This window comes from Salvia splendens, chromosome 2 (genome assembly GCF_004379255.2).
Source record: "Salvia splendens isolate huo1 chromosome 2, SspV2, whole genome shotgun sequence".
Classification (NCBI taxonomy): Eukaryota; Viridiplantae; Streptophyta; class Magnoliopsida; order Lamiales; family Lamiaceae; genus Salvia; species Salvia splendens.
In genome coordinates this window covers 12,986,300-13,011,215 of record NC_056033.1, presented here as the reverse complement: position 1 = coordinate 13,011,215, position 24,916 = coordinate 12,986,300, and the positions used below count along the sequence as shown (strand labels likewise).

Sequence of the window (24,916 nt, the reverse complement as noted above, 5' to 3'; positions counted from 1 at the left end):
TGGGCTGATCTCACCAGAATACTGGGACTTAAATAAAGAAGACAGAAATCCCTCACGGAGGAGGAGAAGAAATCGTCCCCTATGTGAGATAGGAGAGGGACGAAAATTTTTGGGAAAAATAAGTTTATTTTCTGTCTCTTTTATTCTCCTATTTATATTAAGTCACATGTTGGGCTCAGTCATGGATCTATGGAAGGTTTTGGATATGGCCTCCCCCAATTAGCATTTTACCAATTAAATTGAACCCACAATTTAATACCAGTTTATATTGAAATATTACGAGCAGCCACTACAGAAGTAATATTGCACTGTCCATCCAAATTCAAATTTATAAGTATTCCGTGTTTCCATTTATTTGTCATTCATTTCTCGTGCTTAAGATAGAAACGTTCATTAATTAATTAGTGTCTGCTATGAACTTAATTAATTAACATCTTATTAATTTCAAGAGTAGACTTAGCAAGAAACGTTTATTTATTATTCATAGAGTAATCAAACTCCAACTAGCTAGGTTCAGAATAATAAAGCTTTATTTCGAGCTCCTCTTGAGGACGTTATCAAACGAGACTCACCTCGCGCACGATTCAATATAATAGCAATCCTAGCACCGTTAGATATTAATCACCACTACCCAATATATCAGGATTATTGGGTTACGAAAAACCCGCCCCATTTGGTAAGTCAAAGTAGTGCATAATCAATACTGTATGCCCAATGATAACGTACATTGATTAAGAAATAAATAATTTATCAAGACCTCGTCTTTCAGTAATAGCATAAAGACTTGTCTCGCTGTTAGATCCAATTTAGTGCTCTACCACACCAATGTCATCTTATTTCAGTAAAGCTTAGAAACATGCAGACTAACATTGCAATCTTTCACGATAGGTAGTCTAGGCCTATCTAGGTTGTGAAATTCTTATTTTTCTTTGTTTAGAACTGACCGTGTTACCTTAAAGTGGACGACGCCCACAACCGGTCTACTAAAACCAAGACTTAGACTTTGTTAAGTTACTTATACATTTAAACATGCAATAAACATCCATTAAATGCAAAACATAACAACATTATGACAAAAATAATTTGTTTCATCTATTGGAAAATAAATAAAGAGTTTTACATTATTTAATCACTCGGAAGGTGATTTCTAGTATATAAACTCTAACACTTTATTATCTCTTCACTCCTCTATTTTTCTCTGTCTTATACTTTACTCCTTCCACTTTAACTATTTAAATATCAATTACTTAAATTTCGTGCCCAAAAGAAGTCCTTCGGTTAAAAAAGTAGTAGTAGTGCATTTGAGTTTAATGGTTCCAATTATGCGCTATTGTGGATATTCATTTACTCCTATAAAAAACTATTCACAAATCTGTCAGTAGAAAGAGATTTTTTTTTCTCGATGTATGTCTGTTCACAATACATATATATTAAAACTAAAAATCACGGTTCAAAAACACAGTAAGCAATCAATTAATCAAAGGAACCCATAATACACAATCCATAAAGTCAATAAAAATCAATAAGTTAAAAAAATTAACAATTTACTAACGAAACAACAATTCACCTTAATATCCTAACTTGTTTCAAGTTATAGATTCCAATATCCTAACTTGTTTCAAGTTATAAATATAATTAAAAAAAGAAGAGTGCAAAGCAATTGTAAAACAATTACAAATTCTAATAGTTACGCAAACAGTACAGAGAACTAAGCTAGTTTGATTTCATATTAATTTCTTGCCTTGTGTATTAGGTAAGCACAAGATGAGAAGAAAAGTCATTAAAATGGATGGAAAATGTATGTAAAAAAGGGAAAATGGAAGTTCAGTCTTGAAGGAGAAACCGAGAAAAGGAAAATATCTCATATGTGCCACTAGTATCTCTACTATGTGAGATTAATGAGTTGTTGATTTGTTGGGATATTACAAGATTATAAATTTATTTGAGTTTTTGGACGTTGCAACTTCAGTTGGAATCGCGACAGGGCGACGCTTCACGTGGGGTTGACGACAGCTCGGAACTCTGAATATAGTAGAATATTTCAGTATGCGTGGACTGATGGTGGGATTGGCCGACCCCGCGCAACCCCACCTCGGCCCGTCATTGGCTTCTCTTGTACCTAAAGATGGACTGATTCATCCACTAGTAGTTGAATCTAAATAAAATAAAATAACATAGAAGGAAATTAGGAAAACTAGGAGAAGACTTGATGAACACACTTAAAGAAGAATAACGACGTTAAGTGATGGTTAAAGAATGTATCAATTCGACACACTAATCAAACCTTTTGTATGATATACGTAAAATTTAAATTTTTTTTACTAATTTAAAATATTGATAAATTTTTTTTTTTGTATATATTAGTGTAATTATCCCTAAATTGGTTAGTGCGATGTTAAAACAGTAAATAGGTGGATAAGAAAGAGCTTAGAGTGTCCACTATGGACACGCCGCGGCGGTCGCCGCGATTGGGGGCGGAGGGGGGAGAAAGGCGCGGCTATCATAGTGAGGGGGGTGTCCGCCTCGGAGGTGGACGCGGCGAGGGGGGAGGGAGGCGGCGGATGCGGGATAGCCGCGTGCGGGGCGAGGACGCGGCGTGCGTCCCTATAGCCGCGCCTATAGGCGCGCCTCCTATAGCCGAGGACAACCGCCGCGGCTGGCGATTTTCCGATTTTTTTTTTTTTTACACTTCAATTCACCTATAAATACACCCCACTCCATTCATTATTTTCACACCATTCCAATACAACATCTATACAAATTTCTCTCACTACAATTTTGGGTCGGAAATGAACAATATGTGGAGAGACAACTGGAATGCTATGCTTCAACAGATGCAACACCAGGCCGCCCAGCAGGTAGCGGCCGGTTTGGCAGAGGAGGCGGAGGCTGCGGAGGATCCGATCCCTCGCACCATTACTCATCGGCGGACAATCCCACGAGACCACGTCGGTGCTCACCAACGTCTAATGGATGATTACTTTGTGGATAACCCCCGTTATCCACCCGAGATATTCCGCCGGAGATTCAGGATGTCACAGCGGCTGTTCAACTATATAGCGACGAATTTGGCTGAGCATTACCGATGCTTCACTCTCCGGCGTGATGCGGCTGGCCGGATCAGGCTGTCCACACAACAGAAGTGCACCGCTGCAATCCGACAGCTTGCCTACGCCGGACCAGCGGACAGGTAGTGATTTGTACTAGATTCAATGTAGTGTGTACTTTTAATTTTAATTTTAAATTAGTGTGTTTAATTTTAATTTTTATTTTAATTTGTATTTTAATTTAAAGTTAAATTTTATTTTTATTCTTAATTCGTATAGTCGACTTCGTCTACGTACGTATATCCCGATAAATTTTTTCGTAATTACTTGAAACATTAATAAAATGAAAGTTGATTATAAAATTTGGGGGCTATTGGAGGTGTCCACTATAGTGGCGGAAATAGAATTTTGGGGCTATGGACAAAAATCCGGGGCTATGGACACAAAACTGGGGCGGGGCTATTGGGCGTGTCCACCTTATAGTGGACACCCTTATTAAAACACCTCTCCTTGGACTTGAAGGAACAAGGATTGAGAGTCTAAACCTCTATTCTCTCAATCGCCTCTTCAGAGAGCACGGTTTGTGCGATTCAATTTTATGTATCTCTCAGTCGTTCCAACCCCTATTCGTTCGCTGCTTGTCGTTGCATTTAATGCGGCTTCCAATTTTACTTGTTGAATGCTTGGTTTTCCGTTGTATATCAATTGATGTTTCCGATTCTGAATGCTGACATAATTTAACGTTTCTTCCAAAAGTTGAATTAGTTTCCGTTTGTATTTTGTGATTAGGAGCTGTAGTGTGAGCTTTCTAAGCATTTCATCATGGGCGGTAAAGATGCTAAGATATCTAAGGATGCCAAGAGTTCTAAAGATGCCAAGAGTTCCAAAGACGCAACTAGCTCTGGCGCCAGTGAGTACTGTGAAATTATATTGCGAATCTCCATTACTACTATGCTCAAATGCGGCTTACTTTGCTATTCTTCTCAAATTGTAAGTAATTTATGCAGAGGGGAAGAAGAAGGAAGTGAAGAAAGAGACTGGATTGGGTCTCTCTTATAAGAAGGATGACAACTTCGGAGAGTGGTACTCTGAGGTACGAGTAGGGGGACAATCTAATTTAGTGTCTGTACTGTGGGATTTCTGATCTTGATTCAAATATGAAACACCAAACGTTTGGTTCTTTTACATATGGAAAACAGTTTAAGGAAACTTTCGTAGCAGAGATTGTGTGTTGTATTTGATTATTTCTGTTATGTTGCTTGTGCTCTATAAGTATGACTTTTCTTGTATGATTTGGTCATTCGTTTTCATGGCATAGATTGGAAAACTTGGACTAAGTGATCTGAATTTCTATTGCTTTGAGTTTGGTACAGGTTGTGGTTAATGGGGAAATGATTGAATACTATGACATATCAGGCTGTTACATTCTGCGACCATGGGCAATGTCAATTTGGGAGATTATGCATGTAAGTCTTACATGATCCTCCTCAAAAATTTAATGATAGTCATAGTTATGTTGGTATCTCGAATGACAGACATGACATCCAATGTCTAATTTTCTTTCTAAATATAACCATGCAGAACTTCTTTGATGCTGAGATCAAGAAAATGAATATTAAGAATTGTTACTTCCCTCTGTTTGTCTCATCGACTGTCCTACAGAAAGAGAAGGACCATGTAGAGGGGTTTGCTCCAGAGGTAAGATTACTTCAATTTTGATTCTTCATGAGACCAAACCTTTTCTCTTGTACATTTGGGTATGTTCTAAACATATGCACTTTTCAGTTCAGTGTACTATTTGGAACAATATATAATATGGCCATTACCAATGACTAACAGACTGTTCATTCCTGGTTTGGTACTAAAATTAGTTGTTTGCAGCCCACATAATAAAATTTGTTCATGAGTTATTTGTGTGGTGGCTTCACCGTCAGTTATATGTTATATCTATTGCTTAACTGTCTCCAGGTTGCATGGGTTACTAAGTCAGGAGAGTCTGAGCTAGAAGTGCCAATTGCTATCCGTCCAACTAGTGAAACAGTCATGTACCCATATTTCTCTAAGTGGATTAGGGGGCACCGTGACTTACCTCTGAGACTTAACCAGTGGTGTAATGTTGTTAGATGGGAATTCAGCAATCCTACACCATTTATCAGGTACTTACAGTCTTGCATTAACATGGTTGGATTTTTTTACTTCTTTGTTGGTGTGATGATTTGCTATTTCTACAAAGTGGTTTAGCTAGTTACTTTTAGAACTCTACTCTATGTTACTATGTACGTCACATTTGGGTTTTTAAACTTCTTTTCTGTAGCCTTGAATGGGATTTTAAACTTCTTTTCTGTAGGCTTAAATGATATTTAGATAATGTAAATTTTGTATAAATTCTCACAGCTCCTACCCTATAATGGGCAATGATTTTGTTGAAAGCTATCCTTTTCATCAGAATATTTATGATATATTGTGATTTTGTAGGAGTCGTGAATTTCTTTGGCAAGAAGGACATACTGCTTTTGCAACAAAGGAGGAAGCAGATGACGAGGTAATTTATGTCTTGATGCGTGTCTAGTACTCTCTGATAAATGCAACGGTTACACCATGAAGTGAGTATTTGAAAATAGTATACAGGATCCATGAACCATAGGAATATATATTTTTAATTTTATTAAGTGCGAGCTGTGATGCCATACTTATATTGTCTCGGGCATAATGTTTCAATAGGTTGTGGAAATACTTTCTCTTGTCATTGTCTCATCTGAGAGATAGCGCTATTTGTAAAGGAAGTAATTTATGATTTGATAGTGTTGCTTGTTTGATACATGAAGTGTAGTTCCCAATCCATTGCTCTGCATTGTTTGTTCTGATAACTGATTCTTAAGCCCATGCACTTTCTGGTGTTTTGAGTTTTTTCTCCTGTAAATCACATGGGAGTCTGTCAACACTTCCATTATGACACGGATGGAAATAACGGGAACATAGGGTGGATTCATGACGTTTTTTAACTCTAAATCATACCCAATTGGAGTCTTTTCAGTTACACCTATTTTATAGTTCATGTATACATACTGAATAATGATAAAGTTCTTAATTCTTCTTTTACTCGATTTGTCTTCATTGAATTATGTCTTCTGGTCGAAGAGATTTGGGTTCTTTTCATGATATTGCTCTTCTTTGGTTGTCAATTGTTCAGGTGCTTGACATTTTGGAACTATATAGACGCATTTATGAAGAGTTCTTGGCTGTTCCAGTTATTAAGGGCAAGAAAAGTGAGCATGAGAAGTTTGCTGGTGGACTTTATACTACTACTGTTGAGGTCATTATATGTTGTTATTGGTTATTACCCTTCCATAATATTAAGTTTCAAATTATCCTTGAAAGAGACTTCCCTATTATTTCTGAGAGGTGGCTTCCCTTCATAACAGGCATTTGTCCCAAATACTGGCCGTGGTGTGCAAGGGGCAACTTCACACTGTCTGGGTCAAAATTTTGCAAAAATGTTTGAGATTAATTTTGAGAATGAGAAAGGAGAAAGGGCTATGGTCTGGCAGAATTCCTGGGCTTACACAACGAGAACGGTAAATGATCTGATTATTTGTAGTTTTCTTATAATAGCAAGGGCTACACAGAAGTCTCTGTCTTGGTCCAGCGTGCAATTTTAAGAAGTTATGTTCTTGTTATAGTGAGTTCTATGCTTGTATACACAAGTCTGATGTCTTCTCTCTTGTCTCATTGACATGGCTCATGATATGTGTCTAAAGCATATAACTAATGCTGGTGACCTTCTGCTAGAGGAACAATTTTAGAAATTCCCCCATCTGCTTCTGCACATATCTTCTCCTAAATAGCTTATATAGAATTTGAGTCTGGAACTGAGATTGTGTGAGTTTTACAGATTAATATTTGGAGAAAGATATTCGAATACCATTAATTGGATTGTGAACAAAATGGGTTGTTGTTTTTGTACACTGAAAGTCCTCAAGAAAGTAGTGCCTGATATGAAAAATAAGAGTTTGACAATGGAATCTTAGATGGAGGAAATTTTGGTTTTGAATTTTGGGATTTGAGTTTCTACACTTCGTATTCTTACATCGATTACATTGCATATTCAATTTATACTGCATACTTGATTTAAGTTTTCATTGCCAGATTGCTATTGTCCCTCACACCCATTTCTTTGTGATCAATTTATGACACAGATAGGGGTGATGATAATGGTTCACGGGGATGATAAAGGCTTGGTGCTGCCTCCTAAAGTAGCATCTCTCCAAGTAATTGTAGTCCCTGTGCCTTACAAGGATGCAGACACTAAGGGGATATTTGATGCATGCGCATCCACCGTAAAATCCTTGAATGAAGCAGGATTTCGTGCTGAGGCTGATGTTAGAGATAACTATTCACCTGGATGGAAATATTCTCATTGGGAAATGAAAGGCGTTCCTCTAAGAATCGAAATAGGACCAAAGGACTTAGCAAACAACACGGTATGAAGAGGCTACATCTTGCACTCGTTTTTTGTTTGTATTGCTGTTTTGTCACTCCTACTAGCCTCCTAATAGTTCATGCTAAGTATAAGCCATACGCCACTTTTTTCTGTTGACGTTCATTCATAATTTTGAATTTCTCATCTAACCAGGTCCGTGCGGTCCGACGGGATAATTCATCTAAAAATGATATTCCCATTTCTGATTTGGTCGATCAAGTTAAAGTGATGCTTGATAATATCCAACAAAGTCTTTTTGATGCTGCCAAGCAGAGACGGGATACCTGCATCCAAACTGTATATAACTGGGAAGAATTTGCAGAAGCACTTTCCAAGAAGAAGATGATTCTGGCCCCATGGTGTGATGAGGAGGTATGTTGCGTTACTTTCAACGGCCCACAGATGGTACTACTTCTATATGACCTTCGTTTACTGTTTTGCTCGCCTCAGGAGGTGGAGAAGGATGTGAAGACGCGCACAAAGGGAGAAATGGGTGCGGCCAAGTCTCTATGCTCTCCATTTGAACAGCCTGAACTCCCTGAAGGTTCTATCTCATACTATTCTCATACGATAAACTGATATTCGGTTAAAGGGGATCCGCGTGGTTAATCTTCTACATAGTTAACACATTAAACACGATTCCTTTAACATCGTATTGTTTTTCTTATGCAGGTACCTTGTGCTTCGCATCCGGTAAGCCAGCTAAAAAGTGGACCTACTGGGGAAGAAGTTACTGATTCTATCTGAAACGCATCTTATCTTCAAACTGGTTGTCAACAAGGATAAGGCAATTTGGTTTTAGTTGATTATCCTTCGAATATAGCATACAAGTTTTGTTATTTATTCAGATCTTTTATCGGGAAAAATTGTTTGATTAAACTTTGTTCGCTGTATGGATGAAAGATTGTAGACTTTGATCGTGTTTGGTGACATTTTAACCATTCAAAAGTTGCTCCACGGTGTTTTTGTCATGTTTGGAGTTGTTTGATATTACGACATTTATTTGGAAGACATACTTTTTCACCTGTTTGTGGGCGTGTGATGTGTATTGAATTGCCACCAATTTTCTTTTTCATTAGTGCCAATCAATTGGCACCTTTACTTTTTTTACTCCTACTACTTTTGGTTATGGATTCAACATTTCACTCACATTTATAAAATTAATACTAGTATATTTTTAAGCTTATTATATGAAAGCAATATTATGGACTTTTTTTCTCTTTGAAACACGTTAGAATTCGAGGAACTTTTCCTCAAATTTTACACGAGAAGTTCAGTTCAGTAATATATGATAGAGGAAGTTTTCATTTACATAATTTTCTTGTGAGACCAAATAAGCTTTTTAATCCTTTTACAAGTTGCATGTAGTATGATTATATTTTCAAGGATACAAATGTGAGAAGTTAGTGATCATCAATTCGAAAAAATAATGTTCCATTTCAAGGCATTTGAGTAAATTAAGCAGATTGCTAATCGATTAAATTTTTGTAGTAGAGATCGAAAAGTGTTCTAATTCACGCGTGTTATGTGTAATTTGTAGTTTCCAAACTTATGTGATTATATGAATTTTTATTGGTATAATATATTGATATTGTTATATTTGTGATATCATGAGAAACAATATTGAAAAGAGGAAAGAAAAAGAAAGGATATAACGAACAATATTTATATATGTATATGAAGTGGGCCTTAATAGATGGGCCGTATGCAGAATTTGGGCCTATGAAGCACAGATAAACATCAAAGAAAAAGGTCGTTCATTTTAATGGTGGGCGTTTCTGTTGATTGCTGCTCACTGCCAATCTCTGTTGTACTATATTAGTGAGCCATGCCCAAACTCTGAGGAACAGCTACCCCTGCCCTTTCCATCTCAGCCTCCGTCGACCCCCACTCCTCTTAATCTCCGGTAAAGTTTACTTTATCGCCTCCTAATTCATGAAGTAGAGCTGGAAAAGGCTATCTCTAAATGGTGTATTAAGTGTTGCTATGTGTATATGATGCTTCTTTTTCGGTATTAAGGGCTATGAACACGTTTAACATTTGTGCTTGGACATGAGCAAGGAGTATTTTCTTTTCCTATTTTCTCTGATTATTTCTAATGCCTTTATTCTGTTTTTTTGGATGAGTTGAAATGATCGACCTTATTGAAGTATGGATTACACTTTTGAAGAGTTCTCATTGTGGTGTAGAAATCTTGAAATTCAGGGTTCTCCATTTTTGCTGAGTAATTGGAGATTTTACTGAAGTCCTTTTTCGAATTTAGGGATGTTGGTGTTTTGGGAAATTTTAATGGAAAATGGATTTGTTTTCAGTTCTTAGAGAATTTGGTTGCTTTAGGAAAGACTTTAGGCTTCTCACTCATTCCATCTCGGATTGTTTTCTCTAATCATTGTGCAAGGCCCAAATTAAGTAAACTATTGTGATTCGTGAAGATGCATTTGATTTGTATACTATAATCTTTGAAAAGTGCACAGTCAAATTCGGGACGTATGCCTGCCCTGCCTAATTGCTTCTTCTTAACTTCTCTTTGAATATTCCTAGATGCTGTGATTATGGATCTTTAATGGTTGATTGAATTACAGAAAAAAAGGAGTAGTCTCGAACGGATCAGGACAACCTGAAAGTATTTCAGATGGAAGCTGGTCAGATTGATGTTGATGGTAGTGTTGAAATTGTGACTGGAACATCTTACACCCCTCCAGCCCCTCCAGCTCAGGAGGTCAATGGCACCAATCAGGAATCACGAGAGAAAGATAAATCTCCAAGTAATATAGTTCGCACTCTTCTTGGCCGTTCATGAGTTTTATATAGTTGGCAGTTCATGAGTTTTATATAGTGGAGTACAATTTTTTGATGAGTTACCATGAAACTCTACTAGATACTAGTATATGAGAAATGTTTGATAATTGTTATGAAATTTTCTTCCTAACTTTTTTAACATTCTTAATAGTATATTCTTGTTAACAATTCAAGACTCAATTTCTGATAATGATCTAGATTCTCATGTTCATTGGTGTTTTTCCAGGTGTCTCAAACTGTTATGTCTTTAAGAGCCAACTGCAAGAATATTGTCAGAAAATGGGATTAATCACTCCAGTTTATGAAACTATCAAGGAAGGCCCTTCTCACGAGCCTATTTTTAAATCAGCCGTTGTTGTGAACAATGTTAGATATGATTCTCTGCCTGGATTTTTCAACCGGAAGGCAGCAGAGCAGTCAGCTGCTGAAGTTGCTCTCATAGAGCTCTCCAAATCCAACAATGTTAATTGCGGGATATCCCAACCTGTGGTAATTGTCTTATATTGCTTTGTTGCAAATTATAAACATGTCTATATAAAATGGATGATTTGTTGTCTGTTTCCTTTATATTTTTGTAGGAACCTGCTTGACTTCACTTTTGATTTTATTTCAGCATGAGACGGGCTTGTGCAAGAACTTGTTGCAAGAATATGCTCAAAAGATGAACTATGCTATTCCTCTGTATGACTGCCGTAAGGAAGAGAGAGAAGGCAAAGTGCCCATGTATTCCTGCGTCGTTGAAATTGGGAGTATCAAGTATATTGGAGCTTCAGCAGGCACAAAGAAAGAGGCTGAAATAAAAGCTGCCAGGACGGCCTTGCTAGCCATTCAGACTGCAGTGCCCGTCGCCGAAGATCACACCACAGGCAACACAATTTACACCGTTATCCCACACAAAAAGAAGGCATCTGATCTTGCAATCAACAGTCAGGAGACTAAAGCATCCCTGAAGCCAAAGAAAGGTCGGCTCAAGAAACAGTATCGGAAGAAGAGGCGGCCTGGGATGAAAGATGACGCTGCTGGAGGTACAGCTCCTTTGGAGGTCAGTGCAGATGGCCAGGCTGGAGTAGGGTCAACTTTCACAGATGCTGTGAGCTCTGAGCCAAATGCGGCTTTTGGTGTTGGGGTTGATACAATTGGACAGGGAGGATCACAAGTGGATGCAGCTTTTGCTGTCGAAACCCAAGGCAAAATGAATGGTGTATCGGATATGCATGAGGAAAGGCAAAGACAAGAGCAGCCGCTTGTTGTCAGCTCCCATGGAGATTCTGGGATTAATACATGCAGCACACACGATGGACATCTGGAAAATGCTGGAGTTCCAGTAACTGATGCTAACTGATTAAGAGAGCTTCTAACCTACGATATGGATTGCGGATAGATTTTCATATTTGTCAATTAGGTACTTGCTACTATGGTGGGGTATGGCAATGAAAATTTGTATCAAAGATCTATTAGGCCATGGATTGAACTTTAGCTTAATCATGGCAGCCTGTATTTTGATGACGCTTAGGAATTGTAACAAATTAACTCAGACTTATTCATGTGATTTGCATCAAACAGGCTGTGCAGGTTCAGTGACATTTTGGAAACTTTTACATTTTTAATGTTGAATGATTGTATAAAGATCCAAATAGCTCGTGAGTGGCTCTGTTTGCAATCCAACCATTCTTGTATTTGGCTCAGCAGATGATGGTTGATGTTCTATCATCCGTGCGGATATTCCAGACCGGAAACTATGAAGAATACAGAGATGAGACAGACCGCGCCAGTGTGTACCAGAACACGAGTGGCATGAACGATGGCTGAGCTTGTAGAGGACCAGCATATCTGAACTGCGTGGATTTGGCAATGCAGAAGTTGAGGAACTTGACTCCCAGGGTGATGAGGCACTTGTTCACACTTCTTCTCACAGTTTCTGCAAATGGTTTTATGTAAGCACATTGTCATCAGTCTTGATTCATTCTGCATTTCTTGAAATCAAACTATTTACAAATCTTGATCACTTTTGAAACACCTAAATAACATAAAATTGAAGTATACCTTGTGATAATTCAGCAAAAAATGCTGCTAAATTGAGTGCTAGAAGGAACCCAACAAGAACGACAACGTTGTGCCAAGAACTTCTCATTCTCTTCATCTTTTCACAATCAGAATCTACTGAAAATAACTCCATTGATTGCGACGCTTGAATATTGATATATTGTTTTTTTGGCCATTTTCTGAAGCAGTGGTTTGTGTGTTTATGAATGAGACTATTTATAGATGGTGGTTTGAGCTGTTGATGATCGAAGCTTGCCCTGGAATTATGACAAAATGTCAACTAGTTCTGTTAAATGATTATGATATTGTTGGTATCAATAATAAATATTGCATGTATGCATATAAAAAAGGCTTTGTTCTTGTGCTGCAAGAAGTGGAGTCAACTGTAGGTACAAACATATACTTGGAGGGAACGATTCAACTTAATTTCCTCAATGATTGATCCATTCTCATAACATCATTTGACCTTGGTAGTCATCTATCTGTGATGAAAGATATTTGATATAATCTATGATTGTAATTGGATACAATTTTAATAAATCAGTACTAAAAATAAAAAAGCTGAAAGAATCATGTGTAAATAAAGCATTAATTTGGTTAATCATAAAAATTAGTTTATTTTTTGTTAATCTCACAATTTTCAGATATAGCCAATAAGTGGTGTGATCAATCGCTAACTTTTTTAAGTTGCTAACTTGCTAACCCATTCACGCAATGTATTAAAAATGTCAACACGATGACATTAAAATGTCAACACATAATTTTGTTGAACTTTAATATAATGTGTTAACATTTTAATGTCACCGTGTTGACATTTTTAATACGCTGCATTGATGAGTTAACAGAGTTAGCAACTTAAATAGTTAGCAATATAACGCACCCCTAGGCAATAATATCATAATTTTAGCAATTTTTTTCCAATTGTTCTACTGATGTGGACTTAGGGGAAATTGTGTATAATACGGACTCCAAAATACTTTGGCTCAATCTTATATTCTTAGATCCATGACTTTTGAAACTTACTACCATAAAAAAATAGCCTTATTTTTCATTTTATGGTATTGACAAAAATAGTTATTTTTCATTTTATGGTATTGACAAAAATAGTCTCATTCGAGGGTGTTCGGTTTGCAAGATTGTATATCGGGATTAAATTAGTAGTGTGTTTGGTTTATGAGATTTAGTCCACCAATTCAATCCTAGATGGATAATTATGGGATAATTAGTCATAGCTAACCCCTATAACTAAAATAATCACACAATTTAATCCTAGATTATATCTTGATATTATTTTATCTAGGAAACCGAACGCCACCTTCATATATTAACATTATTCTAGACATTTTTCTTTCTTTCTCATTCATAATTTTCAAAAATTTCATTAAAATTCGTGTCATCCACTCATATAAAAAAGGAGTATAAATATGCATAAAGGTCATGGATTTTGACTATTAATTGCGTCATTTTCCACTTCAAAAGGTTATATAAATTAATTGAGTCATTTTTATTTTTGACAAAAAGTAAAATTATCTTTTATTATATTCTTTCTTATTTTATTATCTCTATTTTATAATTTTAATGTAGTATACATCTCTTTCTTTTATGCAAAAGAGAAATGAATCAATTAATAAAGAATGGAGAGAGTATGAGATAATTGATCAAACTTTCATGTTTTTGTTTTGTGTTGTTTTATGACATATGTTGAATTCACAACTAAACACACTTTTGAATTGAATTGAGTATTCTTCTATATTTATATAGCCTGAAAAAAACACATTAAATTGGGGATTATATGTATCCCAATCCTAAGATTAAAACTAATTTAAAAACGTGGAAATGGCGTCCTACTCCGGCGACAACAAACCATCTGCCCCGCCCGCACCCGACCCGGAGGAGCCCCGGGTCGCCTACCCGTACCAACCGCCCAATCCCTCTCCCCATGCTCCGATCGCCCACACCCACACCCACAGCGGCTCCTTCGGGTCGGGTTCGTCTCCCCACGGATACGGCTATTACCACCCTCCTCCGACGACGAACGTTTACAGCTCGTTTCCGCCGGGAACCCACCCCGATGTGATCCGGAGCTTCCAGATGGTGGATACCAACCAAAACGGTTACATTGAGGAGAAGGAGCTCCAACAAGCGCTCTCTTGGAATTACCCGCGATTCAGCCCTAGTACTCTCCGTTTGCTTATTTTTCTCTTCAGAGATCCCCGAGAATCTTCTTCCATAATTGGTTGCTTCTTTCTCTTTCATTTTAGAAATTTCACTTCCTTTCCTGAAAGTAAATGTTTGTTCACTTGATGTTAATTTGCGATGGTAAATCGAGCATGTGAAGAGCAGCGTTATTATTATTTGGATAATTGTGTAAATTGTTTGAGTTAGGGTTCTTGTGTGGAAATTGGGGGAACATTTGATTGCTATTTCATCATGTATTGGTTATTGGTAAAACTTGCAGGACCGAAAGAGTTTGCTGCTATTTGGAGTTGCCTTGGCCAGTGGCGGGTGAGTACAAGTATAATCATAAATCTACTGAAATTAGACTTTGTAGGATATGGGCTAGTTTTGTTATGGAATGATCGGTTCGCAATTAACGAAAATGCAGTCTTGATAGATACTGTTTGTTTAACCAAGTAAAGCAACAAGGTTTCGCAGTGATGGAATGAGAAATGCTAGTATTACCTATTGTGTGCGTATGATTCAATAACCTTGATGGTGTGTTGTTATTTTTACTTCACTTCACTGCTTTCCATATCTGTTCTTCAACTCGTATGCATTTTCAGTATTGAATGTGTCGTACCGACTAAATATGCTTTTGTGGTATGCAGTATTGAAATTTGATTTAACCTTTTATAGCTACCTAGCTATAGGACCATATTTGTATGTTCAATATAAATTGGGAATAGTTGTAGGTGTAATTAGAAAATACTGTATTTGTGTCATTGCATATCAGATTACTGACTCTGAGATCAAGCTCGTTCTATTTTTGTCTAATCATTTCTAGTGTATAGGTGCAACTAAATGAGTTAAGTATCCGAAACGTATTTACTTTCGAGTCTAAAAATGTAGCTAGAACCACTGATATATACATGTGAGCTGGATTGGAGCAGATAGAGAATTAGAAATATTGCTAGTTTAAACATGATTCCTTCATTCAATAAGATATCCTCTGTAACCAGGGAATTTGGAAATAGTGGCATTCACAATGCTTTTTGATGAATTATTTAGTACTAGAAAGCAACAAGGGGAAATAGATGAAACTAATGGTCAAATATATGTATATTGACATCTGAGCCTAACCATATCTGCAGATGTCTAACTGTTAATAAAATTACCATGGGGCTTTTTTTCTCGGAATCCCCTGGGGTGTGCGGAGGAGTGGGCTTTTTGATGCAATTGTTGACTTCTCTCCGTTATTTTAGGCAATTTTTGAAAGATTTGATCGAGATAGGAGTGGGAAAATTGATGCTATGGAACTGAGGGATGCCCTATATAGTCTTGGATATGCAGTACCACCTTCTGTTCTGCAAGTTTTGATTTCCAGATACGATGATGGCAGCAGGCGTCCGGTAGAGCTAAGTTTTGACAGCTTTATTGAGTAAGCTCATACTGTTCTTATAAACATAAGAAACAATTGCTTTTGTTCCTATTATAACATCTGGATCTTAATTGGTTTTTCTCTCTTTTTTTTTGGTTCAGAGGTGGGATGATTGTAAAGGTGAACAACAATTTCAACGGATCTTCTAACGTTCACATGATTTTCTCTACAATCCCGAACACGAGATGCCATTCTAAATCAAATTTGAAACCATTTTCAGGGTTTGACAGAAAAATTCAAGGAGAAAGACACACGTTACACTGGATCAGCGACACTAACTTATGAGGCCTTCATGACCATGATCATCCCTTTCCTCGTTGCAGATTAGTATCTCCATCTCCCCACTATTCTTGATTTGGTTTTGCATAGGTTTTGTTTTCTGCTAGAGCTTTGTGCATGTAAAGGAGAGCAAACCTTTGTTTTTTCACTTCGATGAGTTATTTTCTTTGAAATTTGTGTTTGGTACAGATTTGTTTGCTTGCATATTTTCTCTTATTTGTTGTAAAAAAAGGTTCACAAGTAATTTGAAATCTGATCTGTTGATACTGTACTGTTTATTAAATGTTAAGATACTGCATCAGATCACGTCATTAAATGTTTCATTGATGTAACAGAAACCAATTTGCATAAGGACATAGTAGTTGTTTTAATCATCCTTTTGAAGCTCATACCTATACATTTGTCTCCCATTCACATTAATGGAGCAGTTGCAGCTACTTTCAATTGCATCATAAATACAAATGACAGGTAGATTAGAGGGCATGTTATGATCTAAACCTTAGTCAGATTCTTTTATTGCAAAGATTGGATTGTAAGCGATCAAACACAAAACACTCTGCTACTTTCTTTGTTGGCCCTTGCTAATGTTCAGATTTCAGCTGCAACCAAAAGATTTATGGGTGAAAATTGTTGGGCTGATCACTCAATTAGTATTTGATTGATGTTGACAAAAATGAACAAAAGGACCGAAGCCACAATGTTATATACCTAAACCACAAAGATGACTTTTATTTCTCAGTTTCTATGAATGAATTAGCTGTTGAATAAAACTGTATCTGAATCATATAGTATACAACCAAGTCTTGAATGCCCTTGTATAGTGTCAATTCTTTTCAGCTCGTAGTTTTCACCTGCAAAAGCGGAAAATTCAGTGTCGAAGGCTTTGGTATTTTCCCGCCGAACAGACCAAATCATAAATATGATTATTACTATTATTAAGAAGGTTTTATTACTGAATCAACTATCCGTATATGCACCCCTATTTTGGTTTGGCAAAACCGACCAAATAACTGAATACACACCCCTAAATATTAAATCACATGTCACGGTCCAACTCGGGCCCAAGACGTATGCGAAGACGAAAAGTAGAGCATCCAAAGATACTCCACAGTCAAGTTGAGGCAACATATTCCATTTGAATAAAAGTAGAAAGAGATGATAAAACACAAAATGTGAACCCTAGGTGGGATCACTACTAGAGAGTAGAAACAAAACAGGAACAAATGTGATTGAGGCCTCTTTCAAGAAGCAACATCATATGGACTTTTCTAGTGAAAGAGAGGAACCTATCACACTAACATGCATTATTAAATTCAGGATGACAATTGACAGAGACCCCTTATCTACTAAACAATAATGCCAACCAATCTTATCTTATCAAATCACTTAGGTCATCAACAAATTTCATTATGTTCATCATATTCTTATCATCTGCATTATTTTCATCTACATTTCCACACACTTGAATTACTTGAAGGTAATACAAGATCACAAGCTTCATTACCTCAGAATTTAATCCAACCCAAAGGATTTTTTTGAAAGCCTCATTGTTCACTCCATCATCTTCAAGCTTGTGATAGGTCCCTTCTTGCTATAGAAAACGCCGAAATAATGCAACGGAAATGAGCAATAAGTACAAGAAATGCATCCCCTGCAAGCAAGAAACAACCAATCAGTCCAAACATGTCATCCATAGCATCATGTACAATACTATACGTAAACGTAATCGAATCTAAACTCACATTTCTCTTGGAAGATGAATATTCCATACGAGGAAGGTAGCCTTGGAGTCCAACATTGTACACAGGAGTGCCATCCGGGTAAAACAACCCGTAGTTTCGTTCAGAGACAGGCCCGGGCTTCAAATCCTCATTAAACAGCGCGAACACATAGATGTCGACTGGCACGGATGGCTTAGCTGGGGTCCCTTGATTCTGTTGTATCAGTTTGAGCAAGTTACCATTATACAGCTTAGCATTCTCCGGGGTAGCCCCTACCTCGTCTGCATCCCCTTTAGACGGCCATCCCGTCTCAGAGACTTTAACCTGAATATCATTATGCCCCATTGCTTTGATAGCTGCATAAACAGCATCAATCTGTGCAAACAACATGTTGTCATAGTGCAAATTGGTGTTGGTGTCTATCATTCCCGGGCTAGGCTGGAAAAGCGCGTAGCTAAGTGAGATCTCACTGGGACTGTCCTTATATGCAAAGAAGGGGTAAGCATTTATGAGGAAGGGTGAGTGAGTCTGTGAGTGGAAATTGAGAATGCTTTGGATGTAGTCTGCAAGATCCTGTCTGAATGCACCTGCAGAGGGCGGGAACGAGCTGCTCAAGATCCCGAATGAGTGGGCCGTCGTCACGTATATCTCCTTGTTTAGTCCAAGATTGGTGACAGCAGCATTCACTGACTGCATAGCTGGGAGGAGGTACGACATGAGCTGCGTGTTGTTGCCCGTGAGGACCTCGTTACCAACGGTGATGCACTTGATCTTTGTCTGGGATGTGTAGGGCTTCACGTGCTGCTCAACCCAGGCCTGAGCCTGGGCTTGATCGGACATCTTTTGCAGGTACTCATTGCCTAGCCCGATCACAAACTCTACTTCTGTGTTGGCGAATGCTGACAGCACAGTTGGATCCGCGTCATACAGCTTCACTCTGCTTATGTTGAGAGAGCTCAGGAGGAAGGCCACGCGTGATGGGGCAGGGAGATTGTTCGCAATCTGGCCATAGTTTATTCCCACTCCGAGACCTCTGATGCTAACAAATGAATCTAACACACACACACCTATTAAGGATACTCATGTAGATGACAGGAATATGTAAGCACAAAAACTGCAAACTTAGCAAGATTTATTGGTAAATTTAGCAATAGAATGAATCCAACACAGAGAGAGACTAATGAGTATATTGATCTGATGATAGGAGAATGAATGACTAAAGACTGTCAACTTTGAAAGATTTTATTGGTAAACTTAGCAAATGGAATGAATTTAAGAGATGGAGAGAGCCTAAGTTGCAATATACTACTAATATTGATGACATGAAAAAGAAATGCAGAAAAACTGTATACTTTGCAAGATTTTGTTGCTTAATTTGGCAATTAGACACTTCGAATCAAATTGAATCACAAATACTATCACCAAACAGAAAGTTGTGAAATTAATATCAGCAAGCAAAATATATATCAATCACATTAGAATAATGGAAAACAAATCCCTTCTCACTTTTCACCAAGTATATACTGTCACAACACACTCAATAAATAAACAAAACATTTTATTTATAATTATGAGATTTGAAAACAAACACACCCTGCTGAATCACTTAAAACATCAAAATCCAAGAATTTAATTCCTCTTTTCTTTCTATTACACCACATGCAAGACTTATAGATTCAAGATTTCAACAAACTGGAACTAAAAATCACATCTTAAAATTGAAATGAGAAAAACCTGAAAAAATGAGGAGAAGAAGAACCCTGCAAAGGGTGGCCATAGCCGTATGCCCAACTCTCTGAAAATCTGCCACGACACTGCTTTGTTGTTTGATGTCTGTATATATATATATACAACTAAAATAATTTATAAGCAGTATAAAAAGAATAAATCAGATTTCACACACCAATGTGTGAAAGTGAAGCTTATGGAAAATTTGCTTTCAAATTAAAATGAAAGAAAGCTGCATAGTTGACAAGATTTTTTTTATCACGTTTTCCAGTTGTTTATTTCCACGTAAGAGAACTTGACTCATCTGCTTCTGTAATGAAATCTGATTCCAATTTTCTTTTTTCCGACTTTTTGAAGTCTTAATCATAATTGTGTGATGAGATAAATTTTAGCACCTGTAAACAGTTGGGCAGATTGAAAGAGCCGAAGGCAGGTGGATTTCCGGAAATACCCCTGAAATCAAGAATCCACTTTTTTTTATTTCTTTTTTTCGATTTGGTCCCTTTTTCTAGATTTTATTGTAAAATAAAAAATACTTTCTTTAGAATATGCGGTGAGTAGCTAGCAAGTAGCAAGCGAGCAATACCAAATTTTTATTTAAATTCTTATTTAAAAAAAAGTGTACTTTAAATGATTAGAAATCTCAAAATTGGTAATAGTAGTAGTAGTATATTTCATCTTCAACTTAAACTAATATAGTACTATTTATAAATTATAATTGAACTAGTAGCCATTTTCCCATGATTTGGAGTATCCTCAAATATCTAGTAACAAATCTACTTGTTTAGGTATATATGCCCATAAGTTCGAGTTAAAATAAAACTAACTTACAATTTAGAATGCAGAACTTTCATGTAGTGCATATTAAAATTATCAATACAAAGATATTACTTAATCAATACAACATCAATACAACATGTAAATTTAAATATCAACACAAAGACATAAGTATATAAAGTATATATATATAGTATTGTGTTGATAATTTTAACATACTGCAAAATTGAATAAATTATGGATTGGAAATTAGTTAGCATTTATCGCAACCATATGCCCATATATATACTCCATATAAATATAAATTCATATTATGTGAAACCTTGATATTAAAGATTCTCAATTACGAGTATTATTTTGGTATGCATATACGGATAGCTGGAGATAATATTTTAGTGATAGGGAAGAGGATTTTTTTGCATAATTTTGTCAAGGATTTGATACCACTCAATCAGAACACCGTTCTAAAATGAAGGCCTTTTTTCTATACATAGAGAATCCACAAACTTACCATTATGCTATTGAAGCCTATAACTATAATCCTCCATCAAATTTGTTTGTAAGAGTTCATTTTTTTAGTATGATACTAGTATGATTTATAGTACTATCTTGTGAGATAATGCACGGCCCTAAAACTTATGAATATCTTTTTTTTGTTCTTTTTTTTGGGGGGGGGGGGGGGGTTGGGGGGTGTCACCCCATGTAGATGCTGATGAGAGAATTTCAGGTGCAACATGATCCTATGTGCATACAGAAGTAAATACACCCACACCTATAAAGTTCGATTTTCTCTTATCATCACAAAAAGACGACAATAAAATAAAATGCAAATATAGGAAACTTTTACAGCCCCTTTATTCTTATTCTTCTTACATCCCTATAAAAAAAGGATGCCTAAAGTTCACTGGGATTTCTAAATTTCATATTCTTTTGCTTATTGGATTCATGTGTATATTTAGATTCTAGGCTAAGTCTGAACTGGGCCTAGATTTTGGCCCATAAAAATTTTCTATTTTTTTTTCTCTATATCATATCGAGACCGTGGAATTTGCTCAAGTATTATCTCTTTATCTTTGATACTTGTAGATTTCCAGCCGTTTACACCAACGCATGAATTTTGAACACCAACTTCTTTTGTTTTTGTTTTAAAATATATTCAATCTAATGAATCTCCAAACTATACCAATTCAGTCGACTGGCATTACTTTATTTGGACTACTAGTATTATTATTTTGTCTAATTTTGTAATGGACTATATCTATATATAGTGAACACGCCCTTATCTATTTCCAACATAAAAATGGGCACAACAATAAAAAAGAGTTTGCTAACAGAAATTGATTGACAAAGCACGATTGGATATTCAACACTACAGCCAGAGAGCATAGTTTCTTTTTTAAATGTCTTGATATAAAAGAGATGATAATTATCAATACAGATCACTTTCCTTGTGTGTGTGAATCACACAGTCTGAAGTCGGGTAGGAAACGCAGGTCAGCAGGTAGCCATCCTGAATCTGTTTGTCGTCAAGAAACGAGCCATCGGACTGGTCAACAGCCCCCGACACAATTTTCCCAGCACAGGTGGAGCATGCTCCGGCCCTGCACGAGCAGTGGTGGATCCAGGACCCGAAAATGGCGGGGGCGGAACTTATATTTAAATATTAAATTTAATATTATTTTTAATAATAAAATAAATAAATATTATATTAATATTTAAGTAGCACTAGCTTCATTAATAAAATATAAACATGCTTCAGCTTGCAAATATGTATTATTCATTTTAAAATAAAAAATATATATAAATATAAACATGCTTTAGCTTGCAAATATGTATTATTCATTTTAAAATATAAAATTATTGTAAATATATGTACATTTTAAATTACTGTAAATATTATATACAAAAGTGATATAAGTAGAGCACTAAATATTTATATTTCAAAAATATTTAAAATGTTTATTTTGTTACATAGAGAATAATTAAGATGCATAGATCAAATTATAAGTACTTTAGGATAAAAAAGACTTTAACACAAGATTAAAAATGATTTTAACTAAAGAATAAATATAACAACATAATATATGCAACTTAGTAAAAGTTTAGATTACATAAAGTATTTAAAGGTATTATTTTGATAATAAGAAGAAATATGAATGGATAAAATAAAAAATGAAAAATGAAAAAAAATATGTTTTTGTTGAGGATTGAACCCTAAACATCTTAGTTAAAAATCCAACAACCAAACCATTGGACTACTACATTTTATATGACATTTATTGAAAACAAAAATATTTCTACACTCTACGGAGGGGGCGGATATGCTATTTTCGACTTGATTCAATGAAAAATTTAGGCTCTCCGGACGGTCGGGTAGGGGCGACCGCCCCCACCTGCCCCCTTGGATCCGACACTGTGCACGAGTATGGGAGTGTTAGAAGTGATCGTCAAGCTGATCAAGCTGCAATGCATCTCAAGTCACTGGACCGTCAAGTTGATCATGATGTTGATCAACTTGGCATAATGCATCTCAAGTCACTGGACCATCAAGTTGATCAAGCTGTTGATCAAGCCGCTGCATGCCAAGTTGATCAAGCTACTGCATGCAATGCTGAGATTACTAACCATGGTGATCAGTGTATGACAACAAAGCAAGATGCACGTGATAAACAAGTGGTCAACTCCACACGAGCCAAGGTGATAGATAAGACAAAAGAGAGGACAAAGGCTGGTACATCAAAAGAACCAATCAGAGAGCTCACACGAGCTACAACTGTGATTGAGCCAAGCATGCCAGTGGAGGACTACCGTTGTACTTGGAGAGACGTGTTGCTCAATGGAATGAAGAAGAGAGAGTTTGCAGAGTTTGTTTTGATTAAGAAAGTAAAGCATGTTTAACTTAGCATAAAAGTAGATTAGTACAATGTTCTAGATCATTCGAATGGAGAATATATGTATTGTATCATATTACATTTGAAGACATGAAAGAATGAGGAATTGAAAGATTTCTCCAGATACATCTCTAGAATGTCTTCTTTCTTCTTCATAGCTTCCGCAGCTTCTTTTCAGGGAGTTCAACTCCAGCTGACTCAGCAGAGTCAAGGATGTAGCAATCATCAGGTGCCTCAAACTCGCACTCAGCACTGTCTGGTCCAACCAATTTCACATTGTACACAGCCATGGCGGTTGCTTTGTAGTCGGGCTTTGCCTTCAGGCCAAAGATTCTAGAGGTGCTCTGTAGAGAACCCAAAGAGGATGGGATCTTAATGAAGGCACTTGTGGTTTGGCATCGAGGCACACTTACAAAGATGGAAACGGTGGGAAGCTGCCATGCTATATTCTCCTGCAAAAGCCACTTTTTCAACTCACTGATGGCAGGTGAAACCAAAGCTAAAGAGAAAATGCATCAAGGCCGGTAGGGCAGTTAGCTGTGTCAAGATAGGATTAATCAACAAAACTGAAAAAGTAGAATACAAAAATTAAATGCATTCTTTCCATAATCAATTCATTTCTATGTAATCTCCCTAAAGGGACTAATTATGGAAGACATAAGATATAGTATATGGCAGTCGCAGATGGCCACTATGGCAGAAGCCATATTTGGTCATCCATTTTACTGCAACGAAGCATTAGATGTTTGGAGCATATGAGAAGAGCGAGCAAATAGTGCGATGCCCTTTACTCGAGGCTCCATTACAAGATGATTAGCTAATCCAATCTCAAAAGGCATCTTTTTCCTACCATACACAAGAGTCCTACTTTCATGGAAAACCAAACACACAACAAGACTGTTAAGTTTGTACAGCTTACAATCTAAACACATGTCAAAGACTCAAAGGTTCCAAACTTCCAAAAATTTAAAAACCTTCAAATGTCAACTCTATTGCCAATAATTCACACCACAAACTCTCCAATGCTTTACAGTTTACACTAATTCATTTAAAATAGCCTCTAATTACACAGTCATCAGTAAATCAGGCATTAAGGCGACAAAAACTCAATTCACAACCTGAGAAAAACTCCTACAATTCTGCATAGATATGGTAATCAAAATCAGCTCGATCTATCAACAATCAATAATGAGTCCAAAAGAAGAAGAAAAAGGTCGAATTCCAGAACCAAACACATCGCAATCCGATAGATCATACGGGTAAACGACAAAGAGACAAAAACACAAACATCAGGCAAAAATCGTAAATCTAATCAAATACAAAACAAACAATAAATATAAATCTTCAAAAACAAATAGCAACACACAGGATTCCAAGATCCAAAGCCTGATCGGAATTCTTTACTGAGATTAAGAAGTGGAGGCAGAGATAAACAGGAGCAGGAAAAGTAGGCAGCGCTTTGAAACCTGAAGCTGTGAAGTGAGAGAGAAAGCCGCAACGAGTATGGGATCGATGTTTATTGCAGGCACAGTAGAGAGTGCGTAATTATATAC

At 36.6% G+C, this 24,916-nt stretch overlaps 6 protein-coding genes across 15 annotated transcripts; 3 read left to right on the top strand and 3 right to left on the bottom strand.

The window, feature by feature from the left end:
* The first annotated feature begins 3,572 nt into the window (after nucleotides 1-3,572).
* On the top strand, nucleotides 3,573-8,498 carry LOC121788778 (proline--tRNA ligase, cytoplasmic-like). 6 transcript variants are annotated; one of them, XM_042187410.1, is made up of 13 exons: nucleotides 3,573-3,626; nucleotides 3,837-3,957; nucleotides 4,055-4,140; nucleotides 4,421-4,513; nucleotides 4,629-4,745; nucleotides 5,016-5,203; nucleotides 5,523-5,589; nucleotides 6,238-6,360; nucleotides 6,470-6,622; nucleotides 7,244-7,528; nucleotides 7,681-7,899; nucleotides 7,978-8,071; nucleotides 8,200-8,498. In XM_042187410.1, exons 2-13 carry the CDS (start codon nucleotides 3,870-3,872, stop codon nucleotides 8,262-8,264), a joined length of 1,578 nt encoding a protein of 525 aa, XP_042043344.1. In that variant the 5' UTR covers nucleotides 3,573-3,626; nucleotides 3,837-3,869; the 3' UTR covers nucleotides 8,265-8,498. The 6 variants fall into 6 exon arrangements, with proteins under 6 accessions (XP_042043344.1, XP_042043325.1, XP_042043351.1 ...); XM_042187391.1 differs by having other exon boundaries at nucleotides 4,043-4,140; XM_042187417.1 differs by having other exon boundaries at nucleotides 3,582-3,647.
* An 802-nt stretch (nucleotides 8,499-9,300) lies between these two features.
* On the top strand, nucleotides 9,301-11,909 carry LOC121761338 (double-stranded RNA-binding protein 1-like). Its single transcript, XM_042156997.1, has 4 exons — nucleotides 9,301-9,433; nucleotides 10,110-10,292; nucleotides 10,553-10,815; nucleotides 10,940-11,909. The coding sequence occupies exons 2-4, from the start codon at nucleotides 10,160-10,162 to the stop codon at nucleotides 11,666-11,668; spliced, it is 1,125 nt and encodes a 374-aa protein (XP_042012931.1). The 5' UTR covers nucleotides 9,301-9,433; nucleotides 10,110-10,159; the 3' UTR covers nucleotides 11,669-11,909.
* Nucleotides 11,910-12,056: 147 nt separating this feature from the next.
* LOC121761348 lies at nucleotides 12,057-12,644 on the bottom strand. The gene is made up of 2 exons (XM_042157007.1): nucleotides 12,370-12,644; nucleotides 12,057-12,244 (listed from the first exon to the last, which is right to left on the bottom strand). Exons 1-2 carry the CDS (start codon nucleotides 12,500-12,502, stop codon nucleotides 12,063-12,065), a joined length of 315 nt encoding a protein of 104 aa, XP_042012941.1. The 5' UTR covers nucleotides 12,503-12,644; the 3' UTR covers nucleotides 12,057-12,062.
* Nucleotides 12,645-14,070: 1,426 nt separating this feature from the next.
* On the top strand, nucleotides 14,071-16,510 carry LOC121788762 (probable calcium-binding protein CML48). Of its 3 annotated transcripts, none has more exons than XM_042187379.1 (5): nucleotides 14,073-14,545; nucleotides 14,828-14,874; nucleotides 15,792-15,967; nucleotides 16,069-16,087; nucleotides 16,188-16,510. In XM_042187379.1, exons 1-5 carry the CDS (start codon nucleotides 14,206-14,208, stop codon nucleotides 16,293-16,295), a joined length of 690 nt encoding a protein of 229 aa, XP_042043313.1. In that variant the 5' UTR covers nucleotides 14,073-14,205; the 3' UTR covers nucleotides 16,296-16,510. The 3 variants fall into 3 exon arrangements, with proteins under 3 accessions (XP_042043316.1, XP_042043313.1, XP_042043312.1); XM_042187378.1 differs by having other exon boundaries at nucleotides 14,081-14,605; XM_042187382.1 differs by lacking the exon at nucleotides 16,069-16,087 and having other exon boundaries at nucleotides 14,071-14,605; nucleotides 16,186-16,510.
* A 106-nt stretch (nucleotides 16,511-16,616) lies between these two features.
* LOC121788745 (glucan endo-1,3-beta-glucosidase 14-like) lies at nucleotides 16,617-20,046 on the bottom strand. Of its 3 annotated transcripts, XM_042187367.1 has the most exons (5): nucleotides 19,702-20,046; nucleotides 17,989-19,034; nucleotides 17,751-17,897; nucleotides 16,955-17,097; nucleotides 16,617-16,845 (listed from the first exon to the last, which is right to left on the bottom strand). In XM_042187367.1, the coding sequence occupies exons 1-3, from the start codon at nucleotides 19,742-19,744 to the stop codon at nucleotides 17,838-17,840; spliced, it is 1,149 nt and encodes a 382-aa protein (XP_042043301.1). In that variant the 5' UTR covers nucleotides 19,745-20,046; the 3' UTR covers nucleotides 16,617-16,845; nucleotides 16,955-17,097; nucleotides 17,751-17,837. The 3 variants fall into 3 exon arrangements, with proteins under 3 accessions (XP_042043301.1, XP_042043297.1, XP_042043305.1); XM_042187363.1 differs by lacking the exon at nucleotides 16,617-16,845 and having other exon boundaries at nucleotides 16,883-17,097; XM_042187371.1 differs by lacking the exon at nucleotides 16,617-16,845 and having other exon boundaries at nucleotides 16,883-17,097; nucleotides 17,989-19,019; nucleotides 19,702-20,045.
* A 1,763-nt stretch (nucleotides 20,047-21,809) lies between these two features.
* LOC121761330 (ferredoxin, root R-B1-like) lies at nucleotides 21,810-24,916 on the bottom strand. Its single transcript, XM_042156987.1, has 3 exons — nucleotides 24,056-24,916; nucleotides 23,541-23,797; nucleotides 21,810-22,085 (listed from the first exon to the last, which is right to left on the bottom strand). Exons 1-3 carry the CDS (start codon nucleotides 24,068-24,070, stop codon nucleotides 21,902-21,904), a joined length of 456 nt encoding a protein of 151 aa, XP_042012921.1. The 5' UTR covers nucleotides 24,071-24,916; the 3' UTR covers nucleotides 21,810-21,901.